This window comes from Festucalex cinctus, chromosome 2, assembly GCF_051991245.1.
Source record: "Festucalex cinctus isolate MCC-2025b chromosome 2, RoL_Fcin_1.0, whole genome shotgun sequence".
Lineage (NCBI taxonomy): Eukaryota > Metazoa > Chordata > Actinopteri > Syngnathiformes > Syngnathidae > Festucalex > Festucalex cinctus.
This window is the reverse complement of record NC_135412.1, coordinates 17,359,371-17,379,473: the sequence shown is the minus strand read 5'-3', so window position 1 is coordinate 17,379,473 and position 20,103 is coordinate 17,359,371. Positions and strand designations below refer to the sequence as shown.

Below are 20,103 nucleotides of genomic sequence, written 5' to 3'. Positions count from 1 at the left end.
CATGTTGGATGTTTGGTGACAACACACACGGCACCTCCCGATATTGGTGCTTTTATCTGTTAGGATTATCACTTGCGTCTCGGCGCGTCCTTACGATTGTCGGGAGGGGAAATTCGGGGCTAAAATCGGGCCAATTCTCCTGCCGTGTGAACTAGGCTTAAGATGGAATAAGCTAGCAGTGCTAACCCAGCATGAGAGGGACTGTTTACGGGTTTGTGGCTAACAGCATTAACACCAGCTTCGGCCTATTTTGAGTTTACCTCTGGTAAATTAAACAACTAACTGGCTAAGGCGCAACATGAAGATGAGTGGCAAAAGCGACTCACGCAGCTCACTTTAAAAAGTTAGCCAAAGCAAAATGTAAAGTGACGGATTACAGTATATGGTCACGCCGTAGTCTTACTGCTTTTAACATTTTCTTAACTGTTGGTGTAAATGTTCTTTTTCTCATGTTCACTTTTTTTTTTGTTGAAGTTGCTCCTTTTTGTGTTGCAAAAATGCACAAGTACAGCCAAAGAAAAACTTTTGGCATCTTTGGAAAGTCACATCTCCTAAACCTTCAACCACCTTTCCTAAACCTTTGTGGAAAACTTAATCGCATGAAGGTGAGATGAAGAGGTGCTTTGTTTCAAACATAGGAAAAGGCAGCTCTGTTGCGCAATGGTGATTATTGCTTCTTAAGTCCCTAGCGTGAAATCTCAATAAAAGAGCTCCTTTTATCCATGCGTTCTTATAGTATTTATTTCACTCCGGTTGTCGCCAATAGTGATAGCCACTTCACGTTTGGTCGAATAGAATAATCCTCTTTATTTGTCATGTACACACACACAAATATTGCGCATGAAACTTGGCCTTTGCATTTGACCAATTACAGTAGCGACACAGCAAACACACAGGGAACGCTCGCTCAAGGACAGCACAGCAGTTTGTACTGGTGACGGACTTGAACCAAACAATGACAGTGACAGGCAACAATTTTAACCACTTGGCCACAATTACCCTGAAATCAATCATACAATTTTTGTCTGCTGCGACTCAGATGTGGAAATTTACTGCACCCGGTGGTCTTTCTTAAATGAAATGTTAGCATTTTATTTTCTTACTGTATAGGCGAGGATGACCAGATATCTCGTTTTGATTGGGATAGTCCCATTATGAGCCTTGGGTCCTACGTAGGGCTGGGCGATATAAACGGTATATTCAATATAAAGTATACATTTTGCCGAAGGTAGAGATTTTGTCTTTACCGTCTTACCGCGGTAGCGCATGACAGCTGATGACATCATCGTATGTGACTTCCAACATCGACACAACGCCACCTCGAAATTATATTTAATTGCCAATTAAGGACGCTATCCATCCATCCATCCATCCATCCATCCATCCATCCATCCATCCAGCTGGTTGTGGGCAGGAGGTAGGGCACACCCTGAACTGGTTGCCAGCCAATCACAAGATTAAGGACGCTAAGAAAGTTAATTAGTCTGTCGTATGATACGACATTTCTGCGGCGTTAGCAACTGTAGCCACTAACGGTAGCGTAAACAAATGACAGCATTCGGAGAACCATTAGCCAAACTGCAGTTGCATTCAAATACCGTCGGACATTTCGAACTCAGACAGAAAAGTCCATCAATGCATTAACTGTTAATTATTGCAAATATCTAAACAATGTAAGCATTCTTTCTATAAAAGCTGGCATACATTAAGAAGAATGATGGGTGTGATATCTGTTTTTTGTTGTTATAATAATCATAATAATAATACTAATAATAATAACTTCTCAAGGTACACTAAGCTTTTTAGCAGCATATTTCCATTGTTACAATTCATGACCGGCGTGAGGTAAATGTCGGAGCCAGATTTCAATAGTTGTCGGAAGCAAGCAGAAAAGGTTGGATAATGATGAGTGCGTTGCTTTGTTTAGCACTGTTGAACTGTCAACCAAGATAGCATTTAGCATTAGCTTAAGTAAATGGTATCCCAATTTAAGGGAGTTGAAAATGGGTTGGAATGTGTCCGACATTTTGAATCCCTGTTAAAATATTGAGTTAATTGCTTTATTGTGGCTACACCTGATATTTCCCATTACTGGCCGACTGAAAATAGTATCACGGCGAGGAAAACACGCAGGACGGCGTGAGGCTGGCAAGGTTAACATTTCTTACATCAACCTGCTCCGCTTCGACCGACAGCTCTCCTTTGCAGTCGTCTGTCGAGGCCGAGGACTTGCTTTCCCCTTTCTCCATGCGGTCCGACACACACCCAAATACTCTGTAAGTACAGATACGGCACTTGAATTTTCATCAGGTCTGCCTTTCCGACTACTTGAGTGACGGACAGACGGATGAGGTGTTCCGCAGCCATTCAATAATTTAGACGCCTTCTCACAACAGCTGGTCCACAACCTTCCGCTGGAAAGACGAGATCTGCTTCTAAACTTCATCAGCCCTTGCCGCGGTCGCTCTCATTCTGCATTATTGACCAATGCGAGCCGTAATATATTTTGGTTCACGGCTGTTATAGCACCATAACTCTGCACTGCGGGCTAGTCGGGTTTTTGTCATTATGGACTTAATGCTTTTTCATGAGACCTGAGTTCTCGGTATAATATGAGGGTTTGTTTTTTTTTTGCCTGTGAAGTGAAGTGCGATAACAACCTGCATAGATATTGGCCTTTGCAAGAAAGGTGCACCAAATGGGCCAGGATCAGATGTCGAGTGCCGTTTGGTGTCAGAATATGAGCTTTCCGGCTGTAATCTCTGTGCGGGAGCCGAGCTTTTGCGTCATCCCTCGGAGACCTACAACGCTGACTTCACTGCGCAAATGACACCAAGCTTGTTTCCATTTAACAGGATGCTGCGAGCCCTTAAGCAAGAGCCAAACCCATTGGCGGGCTCCCGATGTTTAGGTTTAGTCCACTTAGGGGGATAACAGCAGTCATCCCACAGGTCTCCAGGCACTTGCAGAATCTGTTCTTTAAGGGGGAAAAAAAAACATGCCTGTAGATTCTTAGAAACAGGCAGTTGGGAAAGAGTTCAGAAAGTGTCATCTTGTTATTGCGCTGCACAAAAAAAGAAGAAAAGAAAAAAAAAGCCACCCGGACTGGAGATGCATGGTCTGCCAGCCAAAAACTGTTTGTATCGACGTAATGAGCCAGAGGAGACTGGCAATTAGGAGTTTACTTCCATTTATCTGTCTACTCAGAGAAACGCAAACGGAGATGTTGCCTAGGCTATTAAGTTGCTTGAGTGGGAGAAATTTTAATTGGTTTTGGTAATGTTCATTCAGAAGGCAAGCTGCTGACCAAGAGGAGGGTGCTGCAATCCCACAGGTGATTGTAATATTTGTTTTCAAGTCCTTAAATAAACGCCTTATTGTTCTTTTAGTCCATAACAAATGGTCGTTTGTGACAATGTGTGCTTGGCCGCACGTTAGCAAGGCACATACTGTACGTACGTGGCCGATACCCTTCATCGCCTGTAAACTCATTAGCGAAGCTGACCTGTCGAAAAATGATTTATGGTCAGTATTAGTATTCTCTTTGTGATTGCCGCATGTACGAATGCGATCCGATGAGAGGACAAGATCAGATAATGTCTTTCCATAAAAAGGCAATGACAAATCCATAACATCAAATCTGTAACTTTATGTCCCTGTTGGTGAGGATTATTGGATTTGTTGTCACGGATATTGTTTATCCCGCTCACTCCTGCAAAAAGATCCTGGCATGGAGTCAGGTCGAGTGTGTGATTTACTGCATGTCGCTCTGCTTTGTCGGTCACTGCCAAACTGTGATTAAAAAAAAAAGAAGAAGAAAAGACAAAGAGAAAAATCACTCACAAGATAATTTATTAGGTGAACCTGCACAAACAAGACAAGAGCAGCATGAACGATTATGCTTTATCAATCATGATTACTTTAGCAATATGTTTACTACAATATTGTAGTTGTAGTTTGCAGTGTTATTGGCCTGCACTACATCATACTGTAAGGTGTGTGCCTAATTTTTACAAGCATTACAAACGGCTTCCAGTATGATGAAGTGCAGTTGTGTGACACTGAACAAAGCAACGTTGTCAAATAAATACTGTCCTCACAGTGTGTTTGTCAATGAAACTCATAATGAAAATGATTTGGATTCCAAACGGAAGAATTTGCGCAGCAGTTCTTGTACCAGATGACAAAAACGTCAGATTTCAGATTTTCAGAATTCGGAGTGGAGGTGGCCTGACAATTTAAACTGATTTAAAAGTCACATCAGATTTCTTCTGTTCACACACAAAAATGTTTGGTTACAAGGACATTTAAAAAAAAGCAGGTTATTTTATGATGGCAACCAGTTCAGGGTGTACCCCCCCTACTGCCCCAAACCGGCTGAGATGGGCTCCAGCACCCCCCGAGACCCTTGTGAGGAATAAGCGGTCAAGAAAATGGATGGATGGATGGATGGATGGATGGATGGATGGATGGATGGATGGTGTACCTAGTGTTGTGACTGCTGAGTGTGTGTGAGTTTTCCATCCATCCATCCATCCATCCATTTTCTTGACCGCTTATTCCTCACAAGGGTCGCGGGGGTTGCTGGCGCCCATCTCAGCTGGCTCTGGGCAGTAGGCGGGGGACACCCTGGACTGGTTGCCAGCCAATCGCAGGGCGTGTGTGAGTTTTAACATCATAAATCATGATCACGTCTTCAATACATGACTTCTACAGTATTGTTTTATGCTTTCCTTCCCTTGTATCTGAGTAGGATTTCCACGTAAGAAGCTCTTGTAGCCCCAAGGCCTTTTGTGCGTGTTCATACTCTCTATATATGTGACAGAATACTAGCGATTCTACCAGAAGCTTTATGGTTTTTTAAACTCTCTCCATTTACTAGGTGGAATCTGCGTGGCCCAGTCTTTGAAAATCCCACACAACCCCAAGATGGAGGATTATGACAAAGCCATCCAACAACTGCTGGAAACTCAGCACTCCAGGGCAGTCGTCATCTTCGCCAATGAAGAAGACATACGGTGAGCGGCGGCGTACACGGCGGCGTCCTCGGCGCCGCTCGGGCGTGCTGATGACTTGCCGCGTTCCACTCCTTAATCTCTGAGTGGCAGCTTCCCGAAGACAAGCCACAGGCAAAGATTTGCCATGCATGCAGCACGCCTGTTACGCAAACATGCCTTGGCAAACACAAGGAAGCATACACAGGGAATACGGATCACAAGAGAGCAACACGTATTGTGTCAATTACACTTCCCCGTAGGGAAATGTCAGCACAAGGAAAGCACACAATCAAATATTTACTGCAGTACTTGTTTTATTTTAAGTGAACAACACAGGAATGCGTGATAAAGTGACAAAGATGTCAAAGAGCGGCTGAACACACGGAGTGCTTCGCGTTTCAATCCGGACTCGGGGGGGTTCTGCAGGTACTTATCCCATTCCACAAAAGATTCATATTCGGTACACTGAAGCACGAAAATAGTCATTAGATGGCAACATGTCTGAGGATAGTTATTTGTATATATAGAGTTATGCACAAAATCATTCAACTAACCACAGTTGGTGTAACAAGCTGTGTATCTGTCAACTGTTTTGAAAGTAATTGATGATCAGATTGATCATTTACCTGCACAGTAAATTTCGTAGAGTAAATTTTACTCTAAAAAAAGATTATATTCGGTCCCACTCTAAACAGTAAAGTTTTACACTTGGAAGAGAGTAAAATACTAAAAAACAACAACAATAAAACACTTAAGGGGTTGAGGAAAGATCCCGCAACCTTCAGCATGGAAGACGGCCACTCTACCACTTGAGCTATGCTAGACTCACTGTTAGCTAACATATTGCTGATGTTTCTCAAATGAGACTCAAAATGGAGACCTGCGATATATTGACACCGAGCAGGAGTGGTATGGGTCAGTGGTTAGGTTGGCTGTCTCCCAACCTGAAGGTTCTGTGATTGCTCCTCAACTGCACTGTAAAAATTTTCCCCCTGCATAAACTTAAAAAAAAAAAAAAAGATATCCAAATACCACATCTAAATTACTTGACATCACAGAAACTACATTGAGTGACTTTGTATGACCTGATTATTTCATGTTGATGTAAACAATAATTCTTCACTTTTACCAACCTTAGTTTTTTTGCCTTGATCCAAAATATTTTCTTAACATTTTAGGTACTGAACCAAATTAGTAAATTTAATTTTACCTGAATTAACATATTCAATTTAACATCCCACATTTTATAATGAACCGCTGATTGTCAGTGAGCAGTAGCAGGTACTCAGGGAACATTTGGTGATCTCACCCTCCAATTCCAACCTGTAACACTGAGTGTCAAGCAGGGAGGCAAACAGGTTCCATTTTTAAAGTCTTTCAGTATGACCAAGGCAGGGATTGAACCTACAATCTTCCAGTCACAGGGTGGACACTCTACCACTAATCCACTGAGCCAGCTTTGTTTACTTGAAAAAAATAAATAAATAACAATATATATATAAATAATAGTTCATTTACCATTTAATCAAACCTTTGTTGGCAATGACAGAGTTCAAAGGTTTACTGTAGGTCTTCAGCAGATTTGTACACACTTTAGCAGGTATTTTGGCAGTTTTTTTTTTTTTTTTTTTTGGGGGGGGGGGGGGGGGGAGGCTGTCACCCAGCAACACGGACTGATTTTCTATGGGGTCGAGGTCTGGTGACTGGCTGTGAAATGCTTCTTAGGCAGCCACTCCACTGCCCGGGCAGTGCAATTGGGATCACTGTCTTGCTGAAAAGACCCAGCCATGTTTCATCTTCAATGCTCTCACTGATGGAAGGAGGTTTTGGCTCAAAATCTCACCATACATGGCCCCATTCATTATTTTCTTAACACAGATCAGTCGTTCGAGTTTGTATCCAAAAGTTCTATTTTTGGTCTCATCTGACCACATAATATTGAAGTCCTCTTCTGGATTATCCAATTGTTCTCTGGGATGGCCTGGACATGAACTGGCTCAAGCAGGGGGGACACGTCTGGCACTGCAGGATTTGATTCCCTGCCGGTGCACTATTACTGATAATCTTTGTCATTTTGGTCCCAGCTCTCTGCAGGTCTTTCACCAGTTCCCCCTGCGTACTTCTGCACAGTAAATTCTGTAGAGACTCTCTTTAGCGTGGAACCAAATAGACTCAGTTTTAGAGTGATATTTACACTTGGAAGAGAGTAAAATAAAGAATTTAAAAAAATAAAAGTTACTCAAGGGGTGAGGATCGAACTCACGACCTTCAGCTTGGGAGACTGCAACACTAGTACCTGAGCTATGCCCCTCCTACTATTTGTTTATGACACGGGTGATGTGCTAACACACAGCAGGAGCTGGAGTTCGTGAGTTCGATCCTCAACCCTTGAGTAACTTTTATTTTTTTCAGTTCTTTATTTTACTCTCTTCCAAGTGTAAATATCACTCGAAAACTGAGTCTATTTGGTCCCACTCTCAATAGTTAAATTTACTCTACAGAATTTACTTTGTAGGATTTTTGCGAACCGTTCTCTTGATCATTTTGACCCCACGTGATGAGTTTACGTGGAGCGTCACTGAATACTTACTTTCTACCATAATTTACATTCTTAAATTAATCTACATTCTTAATTAATTTACATTTAATTTACATTACAATCAATACATACATTCTTCTTCGAATCCTACAATGTGAGTTCCAGGATTTTTTTTTTTTTCCACATTATGTCTCTCAAAGTTGAAGCGTACCTACGATGAAAGTTACAGACTTCTGCCATAATTAGAATTGGGAGAAGTAGCACAATCAATAGCTGACTAAATATTTTTTTTGTCCCCTGTATATGACTTTGGTGCAGGGTGTGCACCGCCTCTCGCTGGGTTGGGCTCCAGCACACCCGCGATCCACATGAGAAGAAGCAGTAGAACAAACAAATAGATGGATGGGTGACAGTCGAATTACACTCTCTAAGCAAAATGTCCTTGTTGCAGGGGAGTCCTCAATGCCACAAAGAGGGCCAATCACGTGGGCCATTTCCTGTGGATTGGATCTGACAGCTGGGGTGCCAAAAGCAGTCCCATCCACCACCTGGAGGACGTAGCAGTGGGCGCGATCACCATCCTGCCCAAGCGCTCCTCCATTAAAGGTATGCACACGCCTGCGTACGCGTCGTTATTGGCGCCATGTTTCAACTGCGCACCCTCGACGGGGCCGGCCCTTCAGCTGCCTCCATTTTTTTTTTTATCTATTTAATTACAGATTATGAAGAATGAAGATTTGCGCCATGTTGAAGGATTACAAGAGATTTGAAATCATCACATTGAGTTTAGACAGACGAGCTTGTAGATACTCCAATTAGCATTATTCATCTGAGATGAGGTTTGCAGTATCGTAAGAATTTAAGTCCTTACATTATGTCTGCTTCTCATCCTTTGACAAATAAACACTGGAGCCTTTTCTCACCACAAATATCTCTAATGTGATGCACCATTTTTTTGTTGTTAAACTTTTGAACTTTATGAAATTGATATATGCTAACGGCTTCTAATTTATGGTAAGCTATAGTTTTAGTAGCAAAATACCACATTCAGACGAATAAGATTCAATGAATGAGCTGTATCAGAAATTAGTATTGCTAATTTTCGACCGACAAAGTTCGGCTACATTATTAATTTAACAACAGGGTTATTATCGTGGGTGTAATTATAGCTGTTCTAGGTACCACTTAGCAGTCAAAGTACCTTTATGAAGGATTTATAAATTGACCATAATTAGTTTGTGTACACTATATCAAGACCTATTAAAAGTGTGAGAAGTAGTGATGTACTGCTTGCCAAATACTGAGGCTAAAATTAGCTCCGCTGTTTTGCCCTTTTGCAAGTTTATTAGGCACTAATGATGCGATATGTCTTTAGGCTCATTTAAACTTCAGTCTGATAACACTTGCCAAATAGTGAGCCGACACTTATTGATTATTCATTAAGAATTAACAGAATTTTGTTAAATTCTATAAATACAGGATAAGGATCTGGGAAAAAATACAAGATCACTGTAATACATTTTTGAGAAAGCATAAATATATGTTTTATTTTTATTGGAATAGATAGATTTCAGTAGGATATCCAAATACCAAAATATTTGATAGCTGCAGCCCTAAAACTATTCACCAGTTGCTAATGACCACATGAGTATGTTTGATACTGTACACGTACCACATTGGGTGCTTCGAGAGCTACTGTACTTTTTATCGCATGCTGCTTGTAAAAACAGCGAAAGGCATTGAAAGGTGGCATAAAGTTTACTGGTGTTGTCGGCTTTATATGAGAAGCTCTGTTTGCTCACAAGACATGATTGCACATGTAGTGCAGCTTTAAAGGCCCGACTTCACATCACACATTGGGATCATCATCTCTTCCGTGCGCCACAAACTCAAACATTAGCATGTGATTACTCTACACAGCTAGAATTGATTGCGAAGACGTTTCATGCATTTTAAGACAGCCTTTGTGATAAAATACAATATGTTGATTTTAGCTCCTCGACAACCTGATTGCCAAACAGGTCTCATCGCGTTCTGCTTCACTCGGCAATTTCTTCCAATGATGTTCTACGGTCCTTAGGGACCGTGCCCTTGCAACCATGTCCTTGATGCATATACTGTATATATTTAGCTTGGAGGAGGGAGACCAAGGTCACGTTGCTCACTGTTGCTTCTCTGGGGTGTTATGAGATACGCAAACTCATCAGAGTAACTTTTTTTTTGCTGGTCATTTATTTAGTTGGTTTGACAAATTTGGTCTCCCACCACTTTCACTGGACAATGTAGTTTAAATGTTGTCTTCTAAATATGTCTGATGAATCAAATGATTTTTGTTATGAGGTGGGTAGTAATGAGTTACGTTTACTTGCTGACTTTTATTTACAGCAAATACCTTTTTGGAAAAAATTGCACTGGTCATAGTTGCTTTAATATGTAACACAGTAATGTTAATTGTGTTAACAAAAACTAAACAACACACAGTTTTCACCAGACGAAACCTAGACTAGACCAGACTAAAACCCTCATTAATGAACAAAAACTGGGACTAAATCAGTATCCATTTTTGTCGACTAATGAAGACGAGACGAAAATGTACTTCACTAAATAAAATCTGGACTAAAATGTGTGGACATTTTAGTTCATGAACAGAAACAAGAAGAAAATGATATGATTTTGTAAAATCATGTCTCTGCTACTGTGACACTGTCATGTGGCACACAGTGACACACCCCCTTTCAAATCTGCAGCTCGCGAGTGCAACATGCGCAAACACATGGGACAGACGGGCGGGAGGTAGATTCACGGTAAAAGGTAAAAAACAAACAAACAATAAACAAGTAAATTATAGTTATAATGTAACGTTAATCCAATGGCTATAACGTTCCAACTATACTGTTAATCCCACCGCTAACTAATGCTGGCTAACTCACTCGCTCGGAGCTAGCATGGAGCCATCGTAGCCACTTGTTGTTACTGTAACTGTAAAAAAATATATATATACTGTAACAGGGGTAAAATGATTGCCCTGACTAAAACTAGATTAAAACATTGATTGTTTTTTGGGGGGGTTTTGTTTTTACTAAAACTAGACAAATGATCTTGGACTAAAATAAAGATTGAAATGCTAGATTTATCGTCGACTAAAAATGGACTAAATAAAAACAGGATGAGGTTGACTAACGATGATAAAAAAACAAACAAGTGTGATTGAAACTGGACTAAGACTGAAACTAAATTTAAAAATGGCTGATAAAATTATCACTACAAGTTAAACACAGTCATTACTCGTTATTTTACGGTTAACTTCTTACATCTTCACTTCGTCACACAAACGTCCTCATTGCGGAATATTAGCTGTATGGCGAGATTCTGTGGTGATGATTTCTCCGAGAAATAGTAATCTCTCCACAGGTGCCACTCAACCTACCTGTACCTGTACCTGTAATGAATGTTATTTTATTTTCTCTGACAGAAGATTGACACGGAAATTGAACATTCTTAGCAAGTGGCATTATAAATTACATCCTATAAGAGCTGCTAATGATTGGATTTCAGCATCCTTAATTAGGTGAGACCTGGCCAGGACAAATGTGCACCGTGTGATTCTGCAAGGTTATGATCAATCCGCATGGTATTATTAGTCAGTGGTCTTCTGAAAAGAAATTGATGTGAATCATCCGACTTGCGTTAGTCGTTGCCACCCACGACTCAGAGGATGTATGACACAATAATGAGGCCAACGGATGTGAAATTAAATACAGGAATGTGGTTTTTGATACAAATGATGAAAAAAGAGCAAGTCGTTTTAGGATTTTGAGGCATGTTAGGTGTGGAAAAAAAAAAAAAAAGTATAAACCTGCATGAAGACTTTCTTCCGTTTTGCTTGAAGCCGTGTTCCTCATATACAAATGCTCCGTACAAAGACACTTTACAATGGCCCTAACTTTAATATGCAGTGGCTGCTTTCAAACCACCACCAGCGGGTTCAATGAAGTGAAGAAACCAGCTCAGTACCATCAGAACTTTCCCGCTGCAGGCAAAAAAACAACAACTGTGGCACCATTTATGCTTCCTGCGCTAATTCATTATGTAGCCTGTATTTTTATTTTTTTTATAATTAGCGCAATTTCCAAGAAGGCAAAACTGCTTAAAAAGATAAATCGACTGCCATGGTCAAAGTTTGATGAGGTGGCGTTCGCTTGTGAGCTTCCAGCACCTGGCGGCTACAAGGGCACTGCTGCTACACTTCATTTCCTGCAGGTTTGAATTGGACCATAATTGGGCCGGAACTGAGGCTTGCTCTTCTTTTGCTCACTTCCCAGGGTTTGATGAATACTTTACTGCGCTCACCCTGGAGAACAATCGTCGGAACGTTTGGTTTGCTGAATTCTGGGAGGAGAACTTTGACTGCAGGCTTCTCAGTGCATCCAAGAAAGAAGACACCACTCGCAAATGCACAGGTACTTGCTTTGCTTTCCATGACACACAATAACAACGATTGTCTGAATTTCTTTTTCTTTTTTTTTTCTTTTTTTTTTTGTGAGTTTGACATGACTTTGCAGTAGGGCTGCACAATTAATTGAGTGTTAATAGTGAAATTGGCAGCCGCAATTAAATTACGGTAATATGATCAGCGATATATAATTTTAAAATACAGATTTTACTGCATATTTAATCAAAAACTTCTGCAACAATTAGTCAGCCAACCACCACGGGGCAAACTCATGGTTAAGACTTCCTTAAGATGCCTAAATTAACACATAAGCAAGCACTACAGCAGGAGCTTAAAGGGGACTTGACTCATTGAACAATTGTCAGCAGTGAAAAGTTTATATTTTGTCCAGAATGAATGTGGTAACTTCATTAGTTTTCATGTACAATCAATACATTTTAAAAAGTTTAAAAACTAAAAAGTAATTTTTTGAGTTGCTGTCGACTGATGATGACATCACCTATGTTGAGGAAGTAGGTAACGGCCAATCATGGCTCACCTGTTTTCTGGGTTTGGTCAGTAAACTCAGCCATGTTTGGTCGTTACTTATTCCTCAGCACAGGTGATGTCATCATCAATCGACAGCAAGTAGAAAATTACTTTTTTAAAGGTATTCATTGAACATGAAAAATAATGAAGTTATCACATTAATTATTGACAAAATATGAACTTTTTACTGCTGACAATGGCTAAATGAGTCAAGTATTCCTTTAAAGATAGGGACCACGTATAGCTATCTGTAAAGACTAGATGTCTCGTCCACACTGCTGGCCAATGGAATCGAACGTCCTCACGGGGCGGCCATTTTGCCACAGTCACCTCGCTCTGCCTCTCTCATTCATTGTTATGTGGTTTTTATCGTCCATGTTCTTTAAAATAACTCAAAATAGCGGTTTACCAAAAATTAACTGATTATCGAGCAGTTTAGTTGTAAGCGTACATAATTGTTAATAATGAATAATCCACATAGTAAATAAATATCCATCTAGAATTATTAAAATTTGATTAAAGTTTGTGAGAAAGCAAACCGTGTCTAAACCTGTCAAGTTCGAAGCGAGATAACATTCGTTCAGGTCACTCACCTTCGCTAACAGTCAATACAACAGACCAGACTGCCTGCCTATGACAAGATGGCCGCCCTGTGCAGACGGTGGATTCTAGTCTTCATAATATCAATGGGAACAAGTGCCTAGAAAGAGATCAATATACGTTTTCTGGACTTGTTTCAAATTCATTGCAAGTTATTTTTTTTTATTTATTCATCATTCATTCTAAAAATGATAATCCATTTATTATAAAGTCTAATCTTGCATTGTAAACCACTACTTGCAATAAAAATACAGATGCTTTCCTTAACATGATGAATAATTGTGAATAATAATCGTAATTACAATATCGATCACAATTAGGGCTGCAGCTCACGATTATTTTCATAACAGATTCTGTCAGCTATTTGGTCGATTAATGGATGAACTGAATTTGAAAAAAAAAAAACATGTTTTAATTGCCATCACTTTATGCAAAAATTGACAGTGTAGAATTTGTACAAACATAAATTTTGATTCACTTACTAATTTTGTTCATAACATAACAGAAAATGGGCAAATGCTCTGCTTTGCATTTAAAGGTGCAGATAAACGAGAGACAGTCTGTTTGCTCCCTTTCATGGCAGCCAAAAAGTCCACCAGCGGGTGCTTGTGCCCAGCGGGTTGACGCAGAGTTATTATTGGAAGAACAACAACGCATCACGTCACGTCACGTCACGCGTCTTACTCATGCTATAGTTACACTGTCTGCTCCTGTGATGAATATCCTGCAACTCATATAGACATTTTCTTTCCATTCCCTCGTGACAGCACCAGATTGTTTATCCACATTATCATCATTTGGTGCCTTGAATAATTGATATCTGTCAGCGTTATATCAATGTTTCACTTGGGGTATTACAGAGTTGATTTGCTTAAGAAGTTATTGCGCAGTGTGTCTTTTTTGCTTGTGTGTGTCGCAGAGGACAGGAGGATGTACATCATATGGGGCCCTCTTATTGTGGATGGCGTACATATTCATTTGAATTTGGTCGGCATGTGACTTTGCAGATATCCGTCACTGTATTTGTTGTTATTACAATGCACCCTATATATTCTTTTAAAGTAGCTAAAAAATCTATTTAACCACATATATATATATATATATATATATATATATATATATATATATTTAGACCATTTTTCAAATAAAATTTCTATAATAACCTAGAACATTCTATTCCACTACAATATCATCAGAACAACACATTTTTATTTTTTATTTTTTTTTATTGATATCATTCACAAAATATCTTTCTAATTCTAACTCATTATTTGGTCAGGATTTGAAGATTATGAGTTTAGATATGGTTAGATATTTGTATATGTACCTGAGGACCATTTTTTCGGATTGTAAGGCAAATTTCCTTATGTTCTATGACATAGAGGTAGATGGTAGAAATAGGGATGTGCTGATCACATTTTCTTGCACCCGAATTAGTCAAAAGATTGATTTTGAGTATCGACTGATATTGAGTCAGATCAAATACCTCGGCAAGGTATTAAGAATGATATACTGTATGTTATCACAATACATTTCCATTAGTGTGTGTCTTAAAAGTATGTGTCCAGGGCTGACAGGTAAACGAGCTGATCTCCACCTGTTGAGTTGAAGCACCTGTGGGTAAAGCCAAAGTGTTTCAGGGTTTTTACTTTCTGGATCTGGACTCCCCAACCCTGTTCGTGTCAATGCAGTTTTGTGTATATCAAACCCGACGTGTTAAATAAGCACATAATTTCATGATTATATAAAGGCTTGTTCTTTGTTTTTAATTTTCCAATTATCAAATGACTGTTATCAGAAGAATCTAGGTTCGCCTCCTGGCTAGATCGCCATTTATCTTTTTAGGAATAAGCGGTTCAGAAAATGGGTGCCACGGTGCGGTGGTTAGCACGTCCGCCTCCCAGTACTGAGGACTCGGGTTCGAGTCCAGGCTTCGGCCTTCCTGGGTTGAATTTGCATGTTCTCCCCGTGCCTGTGTGGGTCTTCTCCGGGTACTCCGGTCTCCTCCCACATTCCAAAGACATGCATGGCAGGTTAATTGGGCGCTCTGAATTGTCCCTAAGTGTGCTTGTGCATGTGAGTGGTTGTTCGTCTCTTTGTGCCCTGCGATTGGCTGGCGACCAGTTCAGGGTGTACCCTGCCTACTGCCTGAAGCCAGCTGGGATAGGCTCCAGCACCCCCCCCCGTCACCCTTGTGAGGAGCAAGTGGTTAAGAAAATGGATGGATGGATGTTATCAGAAGATTCTAGGTTCGTCTCCTGGCAAGCTCGCCATTTATCTTTGTAGGTTTAAGCGGTTCAGAAAATGGATGGATAAATGAAACGAGAAACGGGAGATGGACAGCAACACTGTCTCCTTGTTGATGTAAAAGGAACCAGCCTCTAGACACGTGAATATTTCTCGCTACAACAGTTATTGAGTGGAATACAAAATGACGTCACTCTTAGCATGTCAAAGAGAAAGTGAGTCATAAGTTTGCATCGTACTGTATATCCTAATGAAGGAGAAGCAAGGAACGAACGCCTTGTGGCTGAGGAGTAATTTCCTTTGAAGTCACTCTATTGAAAAGTTGATGATGAGACGCGCTGAACAAAGATGGAGGCTTCACAAGATGCATAAAAAACATGCATTGCTCTATCACAATGTTGCGCGGATGACCCACCAATATCGTGGTCGCCATGGCAGTCACAGAGGCTCTCCTCATTATGAGCCAGTCCGCCATTTATTATTCATAAATGATTTTCAAGTTGCTGGTTAGTAATGAAATAGAATGACTTCATATAGCTGCTGCTTTAATGAAAACATAGTGTATGCCCCCTGGAAGCTGTCGTTCTATATGCAGGCCAGCCGGCAGCAGCGGCAGCCCGTTGTTTGTTCCTCAGCTTCATTTAAGATTTTCCTATTGAATTTCCCAGGGTGTGTCTGTCTGTCCCCTCTTTCATTAATATTTTGCTTAACGCCCGAGGACCTGCTTCCTAAGCATCCGTCTTGAAGTTTCTTGGTGGTGCGCATTCTATTCCCTACGTCCCTCCATGATGGAGTCAGCTGAGTTCTGCGGGAGGAGTCCGCTTTATTTGGGTTTGAAATTACAGTGGCGATGACAGCAAGCAGAATGACTGCTTATTATGCCCCCATATTTGTTGTATTACCGTCTTTGTGCTGGCTGTAATGGTAGTGTTGTGATGCATGCTCGTATTACTTAAACTCAGGGTGCCAACAGTGTGACAGGCATGGTGCTGCATTCATTATCCATGTGGGTGATGCCTGTAATGTGGGACGCTGTATTAATCGTGCCCGCGTGCACGTTGACGCTTATGCTAGTGTGACACAAATGATTGTTTGCCCAAGGATTTGCTTTGCTTTCCCATGTACGACTGCGTGCTGTATTTCGTCATGTGTCAAAGATAAAAGATGCACGTCCACGCCGCGCACCCCACAAACACTCCATGAAATTATCATAAATGACTTTCATTCTTCCCTCCATCCAACAAAGAATGCCTTTTATAACTGTGAAGGCCGCACAACTGTTTTGATAGTTTCTTTCTTCACATCTCAAATCGGGTTTTATTTGTGAATGTCAAATCCAAAAGAGGAAGCTTGTGAATTCAAAGAGCGGGCATATAGGTCACCCTATGCTTATTTCTTTGATGCTTGTTGGCTGTAATGTGCTAAGTTCTGAGTAATGGACTGAAATGTCAACATTGATTGTTTTTGACCTCCTTTGGTTAAGCAAGTCTGCTGTGTCCTGTTAGCATCTCCGGTCAAACAAAATCATGTATTTGGGCTTTATGTTTTCTTTTCTCAATGGGGAACTTTTTTGTTTGTACCACACAGGATATTCTTGATAATATTATTGCACGTACAACGACTTGTGGCACTCACCCATGCTTGTCAAACAGACAATATTGCCACACAGTTCATGGAATATTTGCTCATATATTGCTCATATATTGCTCAATTATGCTTTGTGGCCGACAAACCCCAGACAAATTACAATGACAGATTTTGCAACATTAAAAAACGTACTGAAATTTGTGCCAACTGATATTCAAAGTGGCCCTAGCGTAGTTCAGGTAAAATGAGAACTTTTACACTTATGTTGTTGGAACATTTTTGAAGTTCAAAAAACAAAAACTGACACGACATAAAGTAACATGCATTGCAGTGGTTCTCAAAATCGTTACACCAGGAACCACCCACAAAATATAAAAAATAAATAAAAATACTTACAGGCCCAAGAACCACCACCCAACTCTTCATCAACAACTAGAAAGAAGATTTATTCTTAAAAAGTATATTTCATCTATTTCATATGGTTGTTTTTTTAATTATTGGCATTGTTGTTGTTGTTATTTTTATTATTATTATTATTATTATTATTATTATTATTATTATTATTATTATTATTATTATTATTATTATTATCCCCACTCCCCCCCCTTTTATTCTTTTGTTCTGTGATTTGGACCCCCCTGGGTCTGCAATAAAGACTAAAGTAAAGTATTGTAGTTTGAACAATAACATTGTGCTTACATTTATGAAAATAAAAAAAAACATAATTTAACTAATTAATGAATTGCACTTGAAAGTTTAATACAAATGTTGCCCCAATAAAATTTGAAAACATTAAATGCACATTTGTTACTACACTAACTAAAACTGAACTGTACTAGGCAGTGATTCTTTCAGAGTGCCGATGGAGTCAGTCACAAGAAGGTGTCATGCTTGCTCACATCAGTCTTTTCAAGTCTGCATTTTCATTCATCAAGGTCATTTTAACACACTGACAAAAGGTGCTGGCCACTCTCAGCAGTTTTTTTCAGGTGTGTTTGTGCCAAGTGTAGAAAGCAATGTAACACACCGACACATTCGATTCACAGGCACCCAGGGTGAGTTCAATTTTAAAAAAAATACGGATTTTATGCAGTCGCTGGCTTCCCAAAAATCATCAGAGCGATAGATTTATTTTCATTTTTTTTTGTAACCATCTCTTTGCCTCTTCCACTAACACGATTCCATCACTTCAGACATCATTTTTGCACGATTGCTGCACCCTCCTATATCCACATTCTTTATTGTGTGAACATGCAATTTAGTGCCTGCTATTTGGAATCTAAGTTAAATTCAATTCCATTTTTTTTTCATCTTTCTGATTTCTTCATGCATTGTGAACAGTACAATTCAGATGACCCAGGCCTCTTTTGTTTGAGGATATAAATCGGATATGTTTCCAATATACACACATCCAGCATATCACATTGTGTCATTGCCATCACCGTATCTTCCAACAGTAAGCATGAGAAGCAGCACATGTGGTCACGAGAAGAATCCAGAAGCAGGTTGTCCATTTAAATATTCATGCTGTGTATGAACGGCAGGAGGCAAAACCTTTACAGCAAGCCGTAGCGAAAGGGCAGCGCACTGTGAGGAGGACGTTAAAACGAGCATGGAGCCAGCGCAGAGAAGTGTGTCTCTAAAGTTCATGGTGATTTTTATCACCTTGTAGATGGGACCAACGAGGCCCATTGTTAGCGGCCCATTACTATGTAGAACAGCACATTAATGCAATCTGCTGGCTTACTCACAAACAGCACAGCCCGATATTTGGCAATTTCTGCGTTTGGGAATTAGACTTCATTTATTCTGCCGCATTGTCCCTTTTAGCTGTAATTCCCTCAAAAGCAGACTTGAACGTACATACAGCCAGTAAATGATAAATAGAGAAAAGAACTTGAGGAAGGAATTGGACTTGGAGACGATAGTGAGAGCTAACGTAACGTCTAAATGTCCGCTCTGCATTTACTAGCTCTTAATCGTCATCTTCCCACAGGCCAAGAACGCATCGGGATCGACTCCAAGTACGAGCAGGAAGGGAAGGTGCAGTTTGTGATCGATGCGGTCTACGCCATGGCGCACGCGCTGCACAACATGCAGAGGGACTTGTGTCCCGACCACCCTGGCGTCTGTCCACAGATGGAGTCAGCCGAAGGGAAAACTTTGCTCAAGTACATCCGCAATTCCAGCTTCAACGGTGAGTGCAACTTTCAAGGACATCATTGATGGAGGCGCCACAAACACTTTCCAGTCAGACAAGCATTTGTTGATTAATATACAAAGATCCCACTGCTCTGACCTTTGTTACCGTGCTGAATACTTGATGACACACTGCCATGAAAAATACATGATCTTCACTTGGAAGCAGGTTGACTTTCACTCTTCTTTATATTTATTTACTGAATACTGAATACGCCCCAACATAAGCAGTAGAAAATAGATGGGTTAATGGATGGGTTAATATATGTTGGAGAAGAAAAAAAAAAAAAAAAAAACGCCCATCAGCCTGGATATTAGCAGCAGGGGAAAAGGGGTCATCACGCTTTTGTTTTAATTAAAATAAAAGTTTATATGTCCTTGGGAAGGTGTACTTCATTACTGCAGGAGCTTGGAGGCGTTACCAAGATGGCCACCAAGACTTTCCCAGAAACTTTAGTGTCATTATGTAGTAACCATATGTAAATTAAGCTTGACTGAATACAATATAGAATCATTTACTAGAGTGCGCTATTGATTAGTGGTTGACTGAATTATAAAAGTCAAGGTTCGGTTCGGATCACAGATTTGAATCATAGATCGGCTCGTTTATGAGATTAGAAAAAAACAAGTTTTGTAGAAGGCTTTTGCCTATATGTTTGTTTGTTTGTTTGTTTGTGTGTTTGTTTCACCAATTAAACTGTGTAAACATGTGCGATCCAAACCATTAGGCCTGATCCGTACGGATCGGTTAGAGAAGCGGATACTGCTAATCTCACGTTAGCAGTTAGCACAGACGTCCTGTTTGCCAATGAAACATTGTCGTAGGCGTAGCTTGCATGTACTGTCCCTATTTCATGCCAGGGATGTGCGGTCAGGGCAGGCAGAGCCTCCCTGTCACCAAGCCTGCATGTGTAGCATAAAACCAAAACAAAAAAAATAATAAAGATTACATT

At 40.2% G+C, this 20,103-nt stretch overlaps 1 protein-coding gene across 3 annotated transcripts in view; it reads left to right on the top strand.

The window, feature by feature from the left end:
• LOC144013980 (metabotropic glutamate receptor 7-like) overlaps window positions 1-20,103 on the top strand; it is a 159,791-nt gene that overhangs the window by 83,478 nt on the left and 56,210 nt on the right. For all 3 annotated transcript variants that reach the window (XM_077513428.1, XM_077513430.1, XM_077513429.1), the window contains exons 3-6: window positions 4,883-5,018; window positions 7,988-8,142; window positions 11,859-11,996; window positions 18,948-19,148. In XM_077513428.1, coding sequence (XP_077369554.1) covers window positions 4,883-5,018; window positions 7,988-8,142; window positions 11,859-11,996; window positions 18,948-19,148 — 630 coding nt within the window. The remainder of the gene's footprint in view (window positions 1-4,882; window positions 5,019-7,987; window positions 8,143-11,858; window positions 11,997-18,947; window positions 19,149-20,103) is intronic.